This window comes from Numenius arquata, chromosome 17, assembly GCF_964106895.1.
Source record: "Numenius arquata chromosome 17, bNumArq3.hap1.1, whole genome shotgun sequence".
NCBI classification, from domain to species: Eukaryota; Metazoa; Chordata; class Aves; order Charadriiformes; family Scolopacidae; genus Numenius; species Numenius arquata.
Genome location: NC_133592.1, coordinates 3,468,183 through 3,486,213, shown reverse-complemented (window position 1 = coordinate 3,486,213; position 18,031 = coordinate 3,468,183). Strand labels below are relative to the sequence as shown.

The following is an 18,031-nucleotide window of genomic DNA, read 5'->3' as shown; positions in this document are numbered from 1 at the left end:
CAACGGGGACAGTTGCGCTGTGAGCCAGACGTGGACTGGGGGATCCCAGTGCTGTCACCTGCCCCATTCCAGACTCGGGTGATGACCATGGGTAGGTTTGACCAGCTCATCCCCCCTCCTCACGTCTCCTAACCCTCCCACACATTCCTCTGGACCCAACGCGGCCACACTCAGCACTGCTCCGAGCAGCATCTCCTCGAAGGGGCAGGTGACACATTGCCCACCCCGGCTGATAACATAAAACCAGGCGACACCCAGACGGTGCGGAGGGGACACACACACACTACAGGGAAGGTCCCCATCTCCTCTCCCCACGGTCGGAGGGACCACCCGGCCGTTCCCCCCCGTCTCGGACTACCGCAAGACCCGCCGCTGGTGCCCCGCAGCTTCCCGGGGACCCCCTCGCCCCCCGGGTCCCGAGTGGGGACAGTGCGGACCCCCCCGCCCCGGCCCGGACCCCCGCGCCCCCCCCACCACCCCCGGCCGGCGGCTGAACAGCGCCACCTGGCGGCCGGGCCCGGCGCACCGCGGAGCTGTCGGGGTGGTCCTTCCCCGGGGGTCTCGGGAACAGCACCCCCGGACCGCAGCTGAAGCCGGGCCCCGCCCGGGCTCGGGGAATGGTGGAGTCTGGGGCACCCCCGCGGCCCCCTGGCAAGTGAGGCCAGCTCGGCGGTGACACCCGCGGTGACACCGCAGACCACAGCTCCTCGCAGCCCCGGAGCGCCCAGGGAGCCGTGTGACAGGGGTAAGACCCAAACACCCCGTACAGGCATCCAGGCCCTGCCTGAGGAGCCCTGCAGCAACCAACGCCTCTTTTCCAACCTCCTCACCCCGTCTCAGAGAATCACAGATGGGTCAGGGTCAGAAGGGACCTCTGGAGATCGCCTCATCCAACCCCCTGCCAAAGCAGGGTCACCCAGAGCAGGCTGGACAGGAATGCATCCAGCTGGGTTCTGAATCTCTCCAGAGGAGATTCCACCAGCTTTCTAGGCAGCCTGATCCAATGCTCTGGCACCCTCATAAGAGAGATGCACCACCCCCCGGTCACCTTCATACCCTCTGCTGTGCTCTCTTCAGCAGTTCCCTGACCATCTTGAACCGGGGAGCCCAGAACTGGACCCAGTACTCCAGATGCAGCCTCAGCAGGGCAGAGCAGAGGGGGAGGATGGCCCCAGGAGACCAACCTACAGGGAGCAGAGCAGGGTCCGCTCCACACCCATTGATTCCACCCAACTCTCCCAGGTGCATCCAGTCCCCAGCAGCTTCCACAGACTCTGCAGCTCCATCCAACACTCAGTAGCTCCAGGTGCCTCCCCTCAGAGTCCCCCCAGACCCACCCAGCTGCAGAGCTCTCAGCTCTTCTCACCAGGGCAGCATCACAACTTCAACCACAGGTCCTGGCACCAGATATTTCAGCGAGGCCAGTGACCTTATCTGTCCCTTGGTACTCGGGGAGCCGTGTGCTGGGAGCCAAGAGGAGCACTGTAGGCATTCACCCCATGTGGGAGCTGCACTGAACCGATGAAGGAGGCAGGCTTGGTGTAAAGAGCAAACCAGGGCATCTCCAGCTGCTTTATTCAATTCTCTCCTCACTCTCCTGGCCACCTTCTCTTTTTTTCTTTCATTCCTTCACCCTCTTCCCAAGGGCTGCATGTGCAATGCCTTAACCATTGGGACAGAGCAGAGCGACTCCGGGATGGACAGCAAGGTGAGAAAAAGGAAAACACCTTTTTGCTTTCATCAGCTCATCCTCTACACGACATCCAAGTGCACCATTCCCAGCCTGCAGCAATCCCACCCCCAACACCCCGACAAGCGTCAGGGAAGGGGCTCTCCCGGGACACAGGGAAGGCGGCAGCTCAGCCTTTCCCAGGGGAAGCAGCAACCCCCCTGCCCACCCTGAGACCCCACACACATCCCGCCTCACCTCAGGTGGCTCAGCTCCAGGTCTCTGCCATCCTTCCACCTCCCAGCGCTTCCTCCCTCCATGCTCAGGCCACACAGCACCAAAAGGGCTCTCAGGGGTATGGAGGGCCTTTATAAAGGGTCCTCCAAGCCCCCTCCCTACAGGCTGCCCAGTGTCACCTGTGGAGCCCTGCCCAGGCATCGCCCACTCCTCAATCCACCCCCAGAGAGCAGCTGGGGCTATGTTGTTAACGGATCCCCACGGAGCTGAGTGACCCCTCACATGGGACGAAGTGTGACATTCCTGACTGAAACTCTTGGCGCCCTTGAGGAATTTGCAGTTTGATTTTTCCATTTATAAACAAAAATAGAAAGAATGAAAACCACCTGGCCCCTACCTGCCCGACCCGCTCCCCCCAGCACAGACCCCCGGCGATGCCCACTCCTGCTCACGCGTGTTCACACGCCGCAGGGAAGCTGTGGTTTCACACAAGGGGTTTCACACAAGGGGTGCTCGGCACGGGGCTTTTCCCAAAGGCTGGGGACAGGCTGGGCCCCCGAGCAGCACGTTCCAGACAAACGGGGCAGTTCCACTGGTAGATGACTCCTCCGTGCTCGTGATTTCTATTTTCTAGCCCCTTCATCTGTCTTCACCCAGTTCATTGGCACACCAGTGTGGGAAGGAGAGTCTCGGCCCCAACACGCCTTTGCAGGGACCATCTTCCCCAATTAAGCGTTGGGGCTTGGCACCGTCAGAGCACAGCTCGTTGCACGTTCTCACGATTGCTTCCAAGGGTGCAGGATCAGCGCCCTCAGCAAGGGGCCCGTGGGTCGGAGGGTGCCGAGCGGGGCCACGGCTGCCCCACAGCAGCCCCGGCCCCTCGGACCCGTCTGCTGGTAGGATGAGTGCAAGATCAACTGCATCAGTCTTTTTCACCGAGATCGACAGTGTCGCCAGGCAGGGTGGCCAAAGGTGATGTTCTTTATCTGTGCCTCATGCTCCCCAGATACCGAATATCAGGATGTGCCTTGAAACACTCCTGTTATTAAATATTCCTCTGAGATTAGAGCTGGGCTTCCTTCCCTCTAGCCTCTTCCCTCCCAGCGGAACCGATGAGCATGATAACTTATCGGGGCCCTCCCTTGCACTGTTAGCAATGGCACAGGGATTTATTAACCCACCTCAGAACAACACGCTGAATATTTAGGAATTTCCCTGAGCTTGGTACGATAATATCTTTATCATAGGAGCCCTTTAAACCCTCTGTGCCTGCCAGGCTCCTCTCTCCTTGCTGAAAGGACAATATCAGACCCAGGGCAGCAAGTGCTGATAACAGAATAGTTCCTTGAATGAACTGCACTGCCGGGGCTGGCAGAGCGGGTTGCCCGGCCAGAAGCTCCTCTCCCGGGGCTCTCCACTCTCTGGTCACACCAGCAGCCTCTGGCTTCACAGCACCCAGCACAGCACATCCCAGCACAGCCCAACAGAGACCCCCAGCCTCGGCTCCCAGCGAAGGGATTTCCCCTTGGGGTGCTTCAGACCAACAGCCCCCCATGCCCTCTGTTAGCAGGAGGAAGGGTTGGCTCGGGGCTCAGAGCGGGCTCCATCCCACCACGGCTCAGGCTCATTTCCAGCGTCCACAAACGATGCTCCTCAGGCTGCCCCCCTGGCTCGTGTCGGCCCTGAGGTCCCTGCTGGGATTGCTCCAACCTCTTATCCCATGTCACACCAGGGAAACATAAGCACTGCGGAGGAGGCGACTGAGACGTCGATGCACCCTGAGGAATTGGTCCAGATGCTCAGGTCTACAGAGAGACTGTCGTAGGCCAGGAAAGGTGAACCACGACATGTGTGAGACCCATCTGCCCAGCTCACCCTTGGGGGAGAAATGCCAAGGAATAACCCCAGAAAGGGCTGGGGAAACCAGTGGAGATGGTGAGGGAGGGGGATAGCTGGGCAGTTAGAAAGCAAAGCACCAAGGAATGAACCCAGAACCCGAGCAGAGGGAGATCAGCAAAGACACAAAGGTTGAGAGTTCAGGCCCTAGGGGACCAAGGCAACCTCTGTTACGTGAGTCTACAAAAGCCTGAAACTCAGTTTTGCTGAGAAATGAGTCGTCAGCAATGATTAAACCCAGAGAAGTCATAAAACCAGCAGATATTGATAAAATGGGGTGCTGACATGGCGAAGCTCAGGAGCACATGAGCAGATGAGGGTCACCCATGGTGAGCAGCAGAGCCTGAGCAGCAGGAGCTGGGCTGATGGGACACAGGGGCTTCAGAGCTGGGCTCACGCTCTGGAGCATCTCTGGGGGTTGCTGGCACAGCCAGGGTCCAGGAAAGAGCCTCCTTCCCCAGCATGTACCTCCACAAAGCCACACTCGAGGACCTCCAAGCCACACTCGAGGACCTCCAAGCTCCTTTCTGAGCCTCTGAGCACCTCTTTTGAGGTGGACGAGTAGCCCTGGGAGGGGGCAAGTTGCCTTTTGAAGCTGGACTACTGGCCAAAGAGCAGGGCCCCAAAAGCCAGGAGTGTGGAAAGGACACTGAAGGGGCTGCAGGGAGCTGGCACAGGGGAGAAAGACAGCGGCTGTGGGGCACAGGGTGGTGGGGGGATAGGTCTCTCTTGGGCTGGCTGAAGGCAACGAGCTGTTCCTCCCATTCATGAGTGCTAAAATAGCAGCCATCACCACTGGTGGAGGAGGCAGTGTTTGGTGTTCGACCCAGAAGGAAATCTAAGCTAGCCTACTTTAACTGGACAAAAAAACAGAGAGGGTCATTCTGATACGAAGTGCTGGCTGAAGCCATGCACCTGATCAGCAACTGCAAGATTAGATAAAAACTGAACTTAGTCCCACCCCGCATGTATTAATGGGAGCTCTCTGGGTGTCTGGGCTACTCCAGTTCAAGGGCATGAAGATGTTCGCTTCTCTGGGATTCGCATTTGCTGCCCTCTCTTTAGCGAGCTGTGTCCCCGTGCAGCCGGTATCCAACCTGAGGACCAGCAAAGTCCTCCTGGTGTCCTTCGATGGCTTTCGGTGGAACTACGACCAGGACGTGGACACCCCCAACCTTGATGCTATGGCTGCGGAGGGGGTGAAGGCGCGGTACATGACTCCTGCCTTCATCACCATCACCAGCCCCTGCCACTTCACACTGCTGACCGGTGAGTCCCCGCCAGCCCCGAGCCCCGGTGCGGGCTGGGGAAGGACAAATTTAGGGGTTATGCATCAGTCAGGGAAACTAAGACAAGCACCCCCCCCCGCCCCGGCCCCAGCAGCAGGCAAAGCTTTGGAATAGCTGTGTTTCGGAACTAGAGCGAGAGACGAGGCGATAGTTGCAGAAAGTGGTAAAACTGAGCCTGCCTTTATCAAAGGTAAATAGCGCACGGTGTGACAGAATGACAGAATGATACAGGGTTGGAAGGGACCTCTGGAGATCATCTAGTCCAACCCCCTGCCAAAGCAAGTCCACCCAGAGCAGGTTGCACAGGAACGTGTCCAGGTGGGTTTTGAACGTCTCCAGAGAAGGAGACTCCACCACCTCTCTGGGCAGCCTCTTCCAGGGCTCTGCCACCCTCACAGGAAAGAAGTTCCTCCTCATGTTTAGATGGAACTTCTTATGGTCAAGTTTGTGCCCATTACCTCTTGTCCTGTCAGGAGGAATTATGCAGCCGCCACCTACACCATGGGAGGAATTACACAGAGGCCACCCCAGCGGGGCTCGGCCCAAAGTTCCGCTTTAATAAAACATGGGATCAACCCTTGCATACAGTTATTCCTGACGCACGTGACCTGCAGCTGGAGCTGGGCTGTTACAGCTTGTTTCTGGATTTCTAGTCTCTGTAGGTGGCCAGATTTCCCGATGGCACCTCTGCTCACCCAGTCCTGTTTGCTCTCTCTCGCAGCCTCCAGGCACCCTTTTTGTCTGTCTTGAGGCATTTCCTTCTCTTTTGTTACAGGATAGCCTGCAGTTAAAGTTTAGTTATGCTTCCCTATCTATTGTAGTCACAAAAAACAAAGATTGAAGTACAGTTCATGCGGCCTAAGGCTTCATTTACCTTATTTACCTTACATACCTAAGCTCTGGCACAAATTAGTGCCTCGCTACAGTGTCCTCCCTTTGTTTTATTAGTTTACCTGCATTGTTTATAGTATATAGGTGCCAAATATCGATAGCCTCTAATCTGTGTACATATTTGAGTATAACCCGATGACAACATTGCAAACACACAAATAGAATTACAAAGGCACAAACACAAAATGATATTCCCTGCAATATTCTCCTAATCTAGATTTCCCAGTCAGGGAGAGACAAGGCGATAGCTGCAGAAAGGGAGAGAACTGAGCCTGTATTTATCAAAGGTAAACAGCAGCAGCCCAACCCAATAGCCTTCTTTGATAAGATAAATGATTTTTTTAGACAAGGGAGATGCACTAAATTTAATCTGGACTTCAGTAATGTACTTGATACAGTGCCACACGGGAAATCATTAGTTAAGATGGAGAAGATGAAGATTAGTACAAAACCCGTAACGTGGGGAAGGAAGAGGCTATGGGGAAGAGGACAGCAGGTGATGCTGAGGGGAGGTTGTCGAGCTGGAGGGAGGGCAGCAGGGGAATTCCTGAAGAATCGATTTTGGAGCCAATCTTATTTAAGGTTTTAATTAATAACCTTGGCATAAAAGAGTGGAACATGCTAATGAAATCCGCTGATGAGAAAAGGCAGGGAGGCATTGTCGGTACAAGGGAGGATGAGGATATTGTGCAGAAGTAACTGTGCGGTCTTCAGGCCCAGAATAATAAAAATAGCATGAAATGTAAGAGTAGAAAGTGCAAGTCTTTCATTTCTAATGGGGATTTCTTCCACATGCTGACCTCAGGGGCTGGGAACAACAGAGAAAGCCAAGCACCAAAGCCACCAGTGAAAGGCAGGAGGAATTGCAGGTGGCACCGGCACCCCAAGGGGTGAGGGTGCCCCAGGTCAGGGTCCAGGTGAGGAGCAGGCATCCCCCCAGCATCTCACTCCCTGCCCGGGGAACCCCACTTTGTACACAGGCCAGGGGAGGAAGGGGGCAAAGCAGAGGCAAAGGGGGAGAGGGGACAGGGTAAAGGGGCAGAAGCTCCATTGCCCAGCACGCAGGCGAGACACCCCCCTCCCAGCCACGGCCTGGCTCACCCCCGCCTCCTCCTCCATCTCTCCTGGCAGGGAGGTACGAGGAGAACCACGGGGTGATTCACAACATGTGGTTCAACACCAGCACGGGTTTGAAGCTGCCCTACTACAGCACGCAAGGCGTGGACAGCTGGTGGGACAACGGCAGCCTGCCCATCTGGATCACCGCCCAGAGACAGGCGAGTGCGGACCCCTCCTCGCACCCACGCACCCTGCACGGGCAGCCCCCCCGCCCTGCCAGCCCGTGGTAAAAGCTACAGGCAAGCCACGATCTCTAGTGGCCATGAGCTAACATCCGCGCTGCACACGACAGCCTAATTAGACCAGCAAAAAAAAAAAAAAAGAAAAAAATGAAATCCCCAGACACCGGCAGGAATAATTATGATCATTCTATTAAAAATAGCAAAAAAATAATAGATGCATTTCAGCTTTATTAAGACATTAATAGAACAGGTTATCCTTTTCCTGTTTAAAGAAATCTCACCCAGTTCCTTCGGGAGCATCACAAGCCCAGGGGCTTCATACGCTCCAGGGCACAAACCTCATTCCTGCAGCCTCACCACGACCTTTTGGGTGGCAGCGTCAGGGGCTGGTCCCCTCTTCCCTGGGCACTGCAGCAAGGTCTTCCTAGAGCCCAGTAGGCTTTGGATCTGGCTTTGAGACGGGACCTGAGACCTGGCCCTAGACACGTGCTTTTGCCTGTACTTACCTGCCAAACTGGCCCCATTGACTTCGGGGTGAGTGCTGAAATGATTGGAGTAAAACCCACCTTAATGTCTTGATGGTCAAGAGCCAGAGGGTCCATGCAAGGTACAAACGGGCCACTCTTCCCAAAGTTATAACTATTGTTACTAACACAGTGAGAAAACCAACGTGCAGGAGTTCTGGGAAGGGCAGTGCTTTCAGTTAATCACTTTTAATTGGCAATGAGCAAGAAAAACCTCATTAGAGGCAGAGGTAGACGTTAGGGGGCTGAATGAAGTAACCGCATTAGCAGGAGGTTGCACTGACAGATGGAGAGATGCTGCAGAGCGAGTTCAGGTGAGTTTATGCAATGTCTCCACTAACAGGGTTTAAAGACAGGCTCTATCTACTTCCCCGGAGGCAAAGCAAAGTATCACGGGGAAGAAGTGAACATGAAGTTGGTGGAGCCTCCCGTGTTCAACTACAGCAACGAAACCAACTGGAGAAGCAACATCGACACCGTCATGGAATGGTTTACAGTGCACAACCTCGACTTCATCGCCCTCTACTTTGGGGAGCCCGACTCGGCAGGACACAAGTACGGCCCTGAGTCCGTGCAGAGGAAAAAGATGATCGAGCAGGTGGATAGAACTGTGGGTTACTTGAGGCAGCGCATCCAGGAAAGTGGCCTGGAGTCCAACCTCAACCTCATCATCACGTCTGACCACGGCATGGAGACTGTCTTAAAGACCGACGAGATCCACATCGGGGGAATAAGTAACTTCTCATTCAAAGACATCCAGTTCGAACTCTTAGATTATGGACCAACTGGACTACTGCTGCCAAAAGAGGGAAAATTAGAGCATGTGTATTCAGTCCTGAAAAATGCCCACCCAAAATTACACGTCTACAAGAAAGAAGAGCTTCCGAGGAGATTCCACTACGCCAACCATCCCCGAATCACCCCGCTGGTGTTGTATGGCGACCCAGGATACGTGATCCATGGGGTAAGGTGTAAGCACAGACATATCTTACTATCTTTTGGGGATCTGCCTCTCTCCTCCTGTCCTTCTCACAGCACCCCAGTACGTACCCAGCTTTATGCCTTCATGTTGACTGATCTCCCTACAAACAGATGGAAATTCCAGCTCTTTGTGTGAAGACCTTCTCTGCTGTCCAGAAAAAGGTCCAGAAGTCTTGCAGCAGGACTCACACTAAGAGAATACCAGATTCAGGGTCCTCTCCTGGCCTGGCACTAAGGGAAGGCCCAAAGTCAAGGCCAGCAGGCAGCTCCCCATTGTATATTTGTTGTACTGTAGCTCCTCAGCATAACAAAATCTGGATGCCCTGACCTTTAGGGAGGGAACTCGCAAGCCATAATTGCTTGAGAGCTGTGTTTGGGCAGCACCCTCCAGCTTCTGCAAAGTTTAACATTATTAGATAAACTTCAAAAACTCAAAGAAACCAAACAGGCTGTTAAACCCTGTGGCTGCAGAACGTGGCGTGCGAAAGCCACATGCAAGAGAGATGGAGGCACCCAGCAGTGCTGCTGCTTTGGTGCCTGCTGCCTCCCGGGGGGCCGTGCTGGGGGGGCTTTGAAGGGTTTGGGCACTCACATCCTCTCTCGCCCTGTCAGAGATACAAGGTCCAGTTCAATAAAGGGGAACACGGTTTCGACAACGAGGCCATGAACATGAAAACCATCTTCCGCGCCGTGGGACCAGCCTTTAAGCAGGGGCTGGTGGTTGAGCCCTTCGAAAGCGTCAACGTCTACGCCCTCCTCTGCGAGCTGCTGGGCATCGTCCCCGAGCCCCATGATGGCTCCCTGGAGACCATGAAGCCCATGTTGCGTGAGTCATTGAATCATAGAATGGTTTGGGTTGGAAGGGACCTTGAAGACCATCTAGTTCCACCCCCCCCTGCCTTGGGCAGGGACACCTCCCACCAGACCAGGTTGCTCCAAGCCCCATCCAACCTGGCCTTGAACCCCTCCAGGGATGGGGCAGCCACAGCTTCTCTGGGCAACCTGGGCCAGGCTCTCACCACCCTCACAGCAGAGAATTTCTTTCTGAGATCTCACCTAAACCTCCCCTCTTTCAGTGTAAAACCGTCACCCCTCGTCCCGTGGCTGGTCCGTCCATCAAATCCCCGCCTCTCCCGTTTAAAAGAGTCCGCGGCCACCGGGAGAGCGCGGCGGCGGCGGCAGGATTCCCGCGGGAACAGCGACACCTGGCGGCCACTCCCGCCACCGCCCGGGGACCCCCGCAGCCGGCAGCGGGAAGGGTTCCCCCCCCCGGAGGTGTCGAAATGTCCCCGACGCCAAAGCAAAGCCGGCAGCAGGAGGGGCACAGGGTGCTGAGGCCACCAAAGTGTCACCCCGGAGGGAGCAGAGGGGGTGGCTGTGGGGACCAGATCCCCCACACAAGCTTCCCCTTTGTCACAGCCCGGGGGGGGGGGGGGCGGTACACGGGGCTGCTGCTCACCAGGCTAACGCCAAGTTTCTCCTGCAGGGTCCAGTGCTCCTCTGCCTCCTGCCAAGAAGCTGCCGGTGATGCTGGGAATCGCTCTCGTTCTGGGGTACTGGGGAGGAATACACTAACCCCCCACCACCACCAGAGGTAACTGGCTCTCGGGACATCCAGAAAACCACCTGGAAGTGCTGTTCTCCAGGCAGGACCGTGCCCGCTTTGTTCTTGGCCTCTCTGGGCTTTGTCCATATCTGTGAAAGCCCATGCTGTGCATTGCCCACCGTCCGCTCCCCGCAGGGCACAGCAGACCCTTTGCACCCCAAGCAGAGGGTCTCTGCATTTTTACTGCCTGGGTCAGGCACCGGCACTACCCAGGGCACTTGCTGGGCTGGAAAGAAAGGCTGGATGTGTCTCCTGCCTCCTGCCTACCACTTCCCAACCCTCCCTCCGCTCCCCGGGCTCTGTGTGCGGCCGGGGCTGGGCTGGGGGAGCAGTTCTGAAGGCATCACGGGGGGGGTGACCGCTTCATTGCTCGTGGCTCTGTGTATGGCTGCAAGAGAAACGAGGACATAAGTTTGTTGCTTGCCTTCACTGTGCGTATGTGCCTGGAGACCCATCAGGACAAGTAATTCTCAATCTAATTTCCTGGCACTTCCAGCACTGCGCACCCCCAGCCAACATCCACAGGCTGCGTATACATGAAATAAGTAACAGCAGTGTCGTGCTTTCCCGTCTTGGCAGCCTCCGAATTCCAGGCAGCTCTACCAGAAATGTGTGGAGAGATGAGGAAGGACATGTCTCATGAAGACAACCAGCCCCGGCCTCAGAGAATCGCACAGAGTTCCTAAAACCTCCTCAAATTACTGATCCACGTTCCTCCAGAATGACTGAGTCCCGGGGTGGGGGGAGACACCTCTCCCAAGCTTTGGGGTGCACAGGAGGATGCACCGCTGTGGAAACTGGCACTGATGTACAGTCTGACCTTGACAAGGTGACCCCAACTTCCCCATCTGCTCGAGGCAGAGCAATTCCAACTCGGTTTGGAGTTAATACCTGTTGAGTATTTCTAAAGCAATTAAAAGAATATCAAAGTTCTGACCGCGCCGGGAGCCTCTTGTACGTGGTGCTGGGCTCTGGCACAGAGGGGACAGCCCTGACACACTGAGGAGACAGCCAGGCCCAGCTCGTTTCTGCTGGCCACAGGGCTGGGCTGGCTGCGGCTGCTGCTGGGAGAGCAAAGGCTCTCAGCCCATGAGCCTCAGAGGGATCCCAAAGTCAGTCAGTATTTCCAGCCCCTGCCTTGAGAGCCCTGGGTGACCTGAGCACCGTTCTACTTGTTTGACCAAAATTTTCTGTCCCTTATGGCTGTCGCAAAAATGGGAAACACCACCTACACACCCCCGAGCTCAAAACCCGCAGGCAGGATGGTCCCCAGCGCCACTACTCCACAGCAGCACTCACGAGGCTCAGCCCATCTGCAGCCCTGAATCAGCTCCCGGGAGCTCCGGGAGGTGGCATTAATCCTTGCTTAATTCTGGAGAGACAGAGGAGGTGGCTGTGACACAGCCAGGACCCCCTAGCTCAAAGCTAACACCCAGCCCCGGGGTTCCCGAACCCAGGGCCACACAGAGCCTGTGCCACCGCCTGGTACCCCTCCACAGCGGGGCTGGTGCACCCGGGATGGGAAAGGCCCTCATGAAAAGCCAAACTTCTTTCTGCAGGAAAGACCCCAGGATCCCTCAGCCGGCCCGGGGCTGAGGGGACAGGGAGCAGGACACCCCCTCTGTCCCGCAGCCCCGGTCCCTGCCCTTCCAGGGGGGCGGCAGGGTGGCAGCTGCCCTGGACCCCATCCCAGATGCTGAAGTGCCTCTCCCCAGCCCTGTGCCTCATCTCAGGGGCTCGATAAACATCTGTTGCCATAGAGACTCGCTCGGGCTGCCTTCCCCGCATCACCCAACGAGATGAAACAGGAGACGCACGCTCCACTCGGGAAAACAGGAAGAAAATGTTTGGCTTGAAACCGTGCTGGGGGTGGGGGTCAGGCCGGCAGCACGCAGCGCAAACAGCCCGGCAGCAAACAAGGGGGAGGCTCCGAAAGGGGAGCCGCGCGGGCCAGCGCTGCAAATATTATTTAAAATAACATTAATAGTTATAGTGCGCGGCAACTTTCCCAGTGATCCTGCTGGAGACCTTGGGACTTTCCCGCGCAGGTCAGCACCACCGTGCCCGTTTTACGGACAGAGGCAGCCAGCTCGGTTGTGAAGCTGATATCGCTGAGACCCCGGCAGTCAGAACCTGCAGAGCTCATAACCCAACGCCGCCAGGCTCCGCATGCCCCGTACCGGGCATCCCCAGGGTGCCCGGCAGTCGGCTCCAACAGGTACAGAACAGGATGCTCATGGAGCTGGTCCCAGTCTAGTCCCCAGAAACACGCAGGCAACGAGGAGTTTATAGAGAACCAACCTCCTGATGGGAATCCTTCCCTAACAGCTGATTTTTGCCCCAGCTGTGAACAGGAATTTAGCTCCTGATTCAATAGGAAATGTTTCAGTGAAACAGGGCTCTGTCAGCAAAGTCTCCCGTGAGACTGATACTGCTCTGGCTGAATGCTGAACCCTGCCATATCCCTGCGAGGAAGGTTTCCACTGCCCCTGAAATCACACAGTTTGCCAGTAGACATATCCTGAATTTCACTGAATTTCACTGAATTTTTTTAGAGTTGGAAGGGACCGTATAGATCATCTAGTCCAACTCCCCTGCTGAAGCAGGATTGAAGGATTGATTGGAGCATCTATTTCCACTCAAAGTGAGGGATGGGGCGGGGGGGCGGGGGGGGGGGGAGAAAAAAGAAAGCATTGAACATGGTACTTCTTTAGCCCAACTGCATTTCCAGCACAGAGCATCCTCCAAACTGTCTTTGAGCACCGCGGGAACCGGAAGGATCCAGAGATCCGGCCCTGCTTCTCCGTCTCCCCCCTAGACCTTCTCCCTGTGCGCCCCCCCCCGCCCCTTCCCCTTCCCTCTCTCCAGTCCCGCCGCGGCTCCCCTGGGTGCCCGCACACACACTCGGACTAAAGCTTGATTTGCCCCCGGGACTGGCGGGCGTCTGTCCCGCTGTCCCGCTGTCCCGCTGTCCCGCTGTCCCGCTGTCCCGCTGTCCCGGTGCAGTACCGGCAGCCGGCGGGCGGTGGCTCCCGAGCCGCGCTCACCGCCCGGTGTCCCCCCCCAACTTTCCCCCCGGGAGAGCCTGGCACCGGCGGGGCATCTCATGGTAAACCCCCGGCCGGGACCATCTCGTTGAGCTGTTAAACTCGCGGTGCTCGGAGTTACCGGCCCCTCGCCCAGCTCCCGCAGCCGCCCCGGGGCCGCGAACCGCCGCCAGGTCTCGGTGTGAGAGACCCCGGGGGAGGACCCCCCCCCTCTCTGCAGCGCTGCCCGGTGACAGTGCCCGGTGACAGTGCCCGGTGACAGCACAAAGGTGAGGCTGTCAGTGGCACGACCCTGGGACACCCCCCCCGGCAGCCGCTGAGCCCGGGGTGCTCCCCAGCGCTCGGTACCCATCGCAGCTCGGGGTGCGCCCGAACATGTGGGGTGGCTCCAAGCGATGCCCCGGAGACGCACGTCACACACTTCAGTCTCCCAGCCCTTTCCTGCCCTCTGACCGCACAACCCTGGGATGAGGGATGCTTGGAAGTCTGAGGCCGAGCGGGTGAGGCAGATCCTCCCCCCCGTGGGTGTGAGGAGGTTTAACCCCACAGACACGCAAAGCTGCGACAGCCTAAACGGGCTGCTGACCCCCCCGCCGCTCCCCAGCCCAGGAGCAGTCTCCAGCCCAGCCGCTCCCCAGGCAAACCCTGCCGTCTAGAAGACACTCTCATATTTGGTGTGTCCTTCTCTGACTCTTTCCCAGCCCTTCCCGTTGCATCTCAGGCCTCGTACGCCTTCACCAGGTTGGCATTTCCACCAAACATTTACCCGACGGACAAAGCCCTGCCTGGCCTTGCTGGCAAACCGGGCACTGGTTTGTACTGGTGGAGGCCATCGCTGCCTGATGCGGGGCTGGGCTCAGCCAAGAATCCTGCTCCACCAAGCGCCGCATCTCCCCCCGCCCTCCCAGCCCCGAGTAATTCATTCCCCACCGCCCCCCTCCCCGGGGCTGGGGGTCACACAGCAGGGAGAGCCCCGCTGTGTATTGCATCCCAATTTGCCATGCATTTCCACCCCATTTGCTTCCCTTTCTTTTTCCTGCACTAGAAAGATGCTCGCTGCCCAGGGGTCCCAGCTGCTCCAAGATGGCAATATAACAACAAACATCTACATACACGTATTTATTTATGGCGTACACACAGTTTGCGGGAAAACTGCTGCCTCTTGAAATGCCGGCTCTGGGGGTGGCACGTGCCCCTCCAATTCCCGCACAAGCCACGGGGCCCGGGCACGACACGCTCGCCGGCCATCCCATCCGCAAGCTGCACCGCTCCGCACCCGGCTGCGGTGCCCAAATGATATGCAGATCTCTGTGCTTCAATTGGCTGATGCCTTGGGAAAACAGCCACCATTTGCCCACAACAAACATGGCTACCGTGGCCCAGCTGCTCCCCGGGCTGGCCCCGGCCTCATCCTTTGAAGTCAGGACTATCACCCGCACTTGGCACCCCCTCAGAAAACCCCGTCACTATTAACCCCGACCCAGGAAAGCCCCGAGCCCCCAGCGCCGGCGGGAAGCATGGGGTGCCCCTGCCAATCCTCCTTCCTGGTGGGTCCAGGCACAAAGACAAGAGGTCAAATGCCCCGTGGGAGCAGCCGCAGCCCTGACCCCCTCCCCACACTCCCTGGCCGGGGGGGTCTTTGCTCTGCACCTCTTGGGGAGCAGCCGTGTCCTTTGCTACTCACACAAAGCCCAACAGGATACGCTCTCGCTCCCCACGATGCTCGTCCTGCAGCCCCGCTCCTTTCCCTGCTCCGAACCCTCTGACCCACCAGAAGCACCACCGATTCCACCAGGAAGGTCTGGATTCGGGGGACCACCTTCTTCGGACAGCAAACCTCCACCCCAGCATGACAGCCCCCCCACGACCCACATAACGCAGGATGTGCAGCATTCCTGGGATGTCCAGCATACTTGGGAAGAGCTACAAAATTATGCTCCACCAGATCAGCTCAGGAGTCGAGTCTCGTTTTTAAGATGCCAAAGGTCTTCTCAGCCACTGCTGAGTTTTTTGGCTCAGCTGTCACTTAGCTCGGCTGGAGCTGGGGAATGTGGCAGCCAAGCTATTTACTGCGTGTTCCCAAGTTTCCCCGGGAAGGTGACGTCTGTCAGGGATGGAGAACACCAGATTCACCCCGAAGGTGCTCGCAGGTGGAGCTGCAGCTTGGTTCGCCATCTCCTCCCGCACCCCCCCGGGGAACTCTGCCCCAGCCAGCCCCTGTGGTGGCTCTGGCCAGCAATGCCCAGGGAAGCACTGTTGCTGGGACGGTCCCCTCTGGCCCACTCAGCAGCGAGGGGACATCCCACCGTGCCAGGACCCGTAACTCCCCTGGGTTTTCCCTTCGCAGCCCCAGCCCTCCTTGCCCTCAGTCCATCGGGCAGACACCATCCCTGCCCATCCCAGGGGAGCTGGAGGCAAAGCAGAGGGCAGACCGGCAGCACGAAAGGCACTCACGGACAATTTCTTTTCTTTTCATCACTAAAACAACCTAAAAAGCCAAAGAGAAACCGGGCAACACTGGGCCAGCACCCCGGGCACAGGCAGCTACGCTTCCAGCAAGATCATTTTGCCATTGCTGAGCCCCAGATCAAACAATCTGAACCACAGCGTAAGAACTCACGAGATTTTGACATATAAACAAATGTAGCGTTTTTTTATTCGCTTCCTGTTTTTGTAAATCTTCAAAGCCACGAGTTCAGGCTTTTTTTTTTTTAATGCTTAGAGCGATTTGTTTTCTTTCTTTTTCTTTTCTGAGAAAAAGTGAGATTTGTTTTGGTTTTTTTTTTTCATTTAACCACACAGCTCCGTTAAAGACACCCGGTAATGGGAAACCTGTGGTCAGCCTGAGAAACTGCCCCCCCCCAGGAGGGACGGCAGCCAGGGCTTGGTGTGCTTTGTGTGCCCAGGAAACACCCGCTCTGCCCTGGCCATCAGCCCCAGCTTGTAAACTACCCAAAATAACCTGCAGCTCCAAACTGGGGCGAACTGGCCAAGCATGGAACCCACCACAGCCCAGGTGCTGACCACAACCAGTTCCCAGTAAACACCCGGGGATATAAAGGAGGTTTCCAGTCCATGGAGGAGAGCAGCCCATTTCCCCCCCAACAGGCGAAGGGGACTCAGCTCCCGGTCGATGCGGAGGCGTGAGCGGGAAAGCGGGCGGCATCGGGGACGTGCGGTGTCAAAGCAACGTGGGTCCTCGCTGGAAATGAAGGGCTCAGGGCTGGGCACGAGGGGTCAGGGACAAAGCTTCTGGCACGGCCCCACGCCAGGCGCCAGCCGCCCAAACGCTGCACACACTGGGTTCCCGATGAGACCCGAACGCCGAGGGCTGCCCCCCCTTCCTACCCCCAGCCTCTCCCAGAGCACCTCCATCACCCCAGCCTTGGCTCCAGGAAGGAAGGGAACGACCGCTCTCTCCCTGCATCCTCGCGGGGACCTCGGGAACACCAGCACCAGGGTGGACTGGGAGGAGAGCCCACCCGGCGTTACCCACGTTGGGGCTGTCGGTCTCCCGGTGCCGGTGAGCCAGATGCTGGGGGCCAGGTGAGCCCCGAGTGCTCGGCGCCGGTCACCTGAGCTGCACGCACCCGGCCGTGAATGCCGTATTGTGCACACACACGGCTCATGCGCGCGGGGATGGAAAGTCGCGCACACCTTTTTTTTTTTTTTTTTCTTTTTTTTTTTTTTTACTAAAATTTAAGACGTGCTGCACACAAAGAGCGGAGCTGACGAAAGGTAAATTAACTCCAAAGAAAGAAAAAGTGCAGTGCTGGGGTACATTTCTGTGTCACCTTCGGTTAAAAAAAATAATTTAAAAAAAAAAAAATAATGCTTCTCACTGTTCTCCTGGTCAGCGAACGACCGCAGCAATTGTTAAAAGAAAACAATAAAACGTGACAGCGCTCGACCTCGGACAATTTCCCGGTATTGACCCAGCACCCCAGGCACATCCACCGTCCTCCAGACCCGAGCCAGCCCCGCTCCGCTAACGAAGCGGCTTTTTTCCCCTTCCATCATGCAGGGGCTCCCCGGCAGCCGCGGGGCCAGCCCATCGCGCCAGCCTGCGGCTCAAAAACGTTTTTCTCAACCCAGCATCGCTTACCGGAGACGGCACCGCCCGGGGCTGGCTTGAGGCCCCGCGCCCAGTACACCCCATCGCCCGTCCAGGTCCCGCTCAGTCCCCGCGTCCCACGGGCACCCCGGCGCTGGGGCGATGGAAAGTCATTTCCCTGCGGCTCCCGCACAGCGAGTCGCAGGCTCCGGGCCCACGGTTGAGAACTCCCTGAGGTGCTGACTCATCTTCTTCCATGCCTCTACAGCACCATATTTCAGTGCTCCACGCCCACAGCGCACAAAACCGCCGTCGCGGTGGAGCTCCTCACGCCGCCTCGCACGCCCCGATGGCGTGGTCGGTACCGCAGCACGGTCGGTACCGCGGTGTGGTTGCTACCGCGGCGTGATCGGTACCACGGCACGGTCGGTACCGTGGGCACGTTTGGTACCACGGTATGTCCGGTACCGGGGTTCGGCAGCAGGGAGAGGATTTTGGGAGCCCGGTCATACCTGGCTGGGAGCCTGTGAGCCCTG

General features: G+C 57.3%; 1 protein-coding gene across 1 annotated transcript; it reads left to right on the top strand.

Moving 5' to 3' along the window:
• Positions 1-4,818: 4,818 nt before the first annotated feature.
• Positions 4,819-10,363, top strand: ENPP7 (ectonucleotide pyrophosphatase/phosphodiesterase 7). The gene is made up of 5 exons (XM_074160344.1): positions 4,819-5,071; positions 7,114-7,259; positions 8,151-8,771; positions 9,401-9,614; positions 10,275-10,363. The coding sequence occupies exons 1-5, from the start codon at positions 4,819-4,821 to the stop codon at positions 10,361-10,363; spliced, it is 1,323 nt and encodes a 440-aa protein (XP_074016445.1).
• The last annotated feature ends 7,668 nt before the right edge of the window (positions 10,364-18,031 follow it).

What these genes read in the sequence shown, in the direction of transcription:
- ENPP7 (XM_074160344.1), top strand. Translation starts at nt 4,819, where the DNA reads ATGAAGATGTTCGCTTCTCTGGGATTCGCATTTGCTGCCCTCTCTTTA. An exon ending in CCACTTCACACTGCTGACCG is followed by an intron (nt 5,072 to 7,113) that starts GTGAGTCCCCGC and finishes CTCTCCTGGCAG; the next exon opens with GGAGGTACGAGGAGAACCAC. An exon ending in GACCATGAAGCCCATGTTGC is followed by an intron (nt 9,615 to 10,274) that starts GTGAGTCATTGA and finishes TTTCTCCTGCAG; the next exon opens with GGTCCAGTGCTCCTCTGCCT.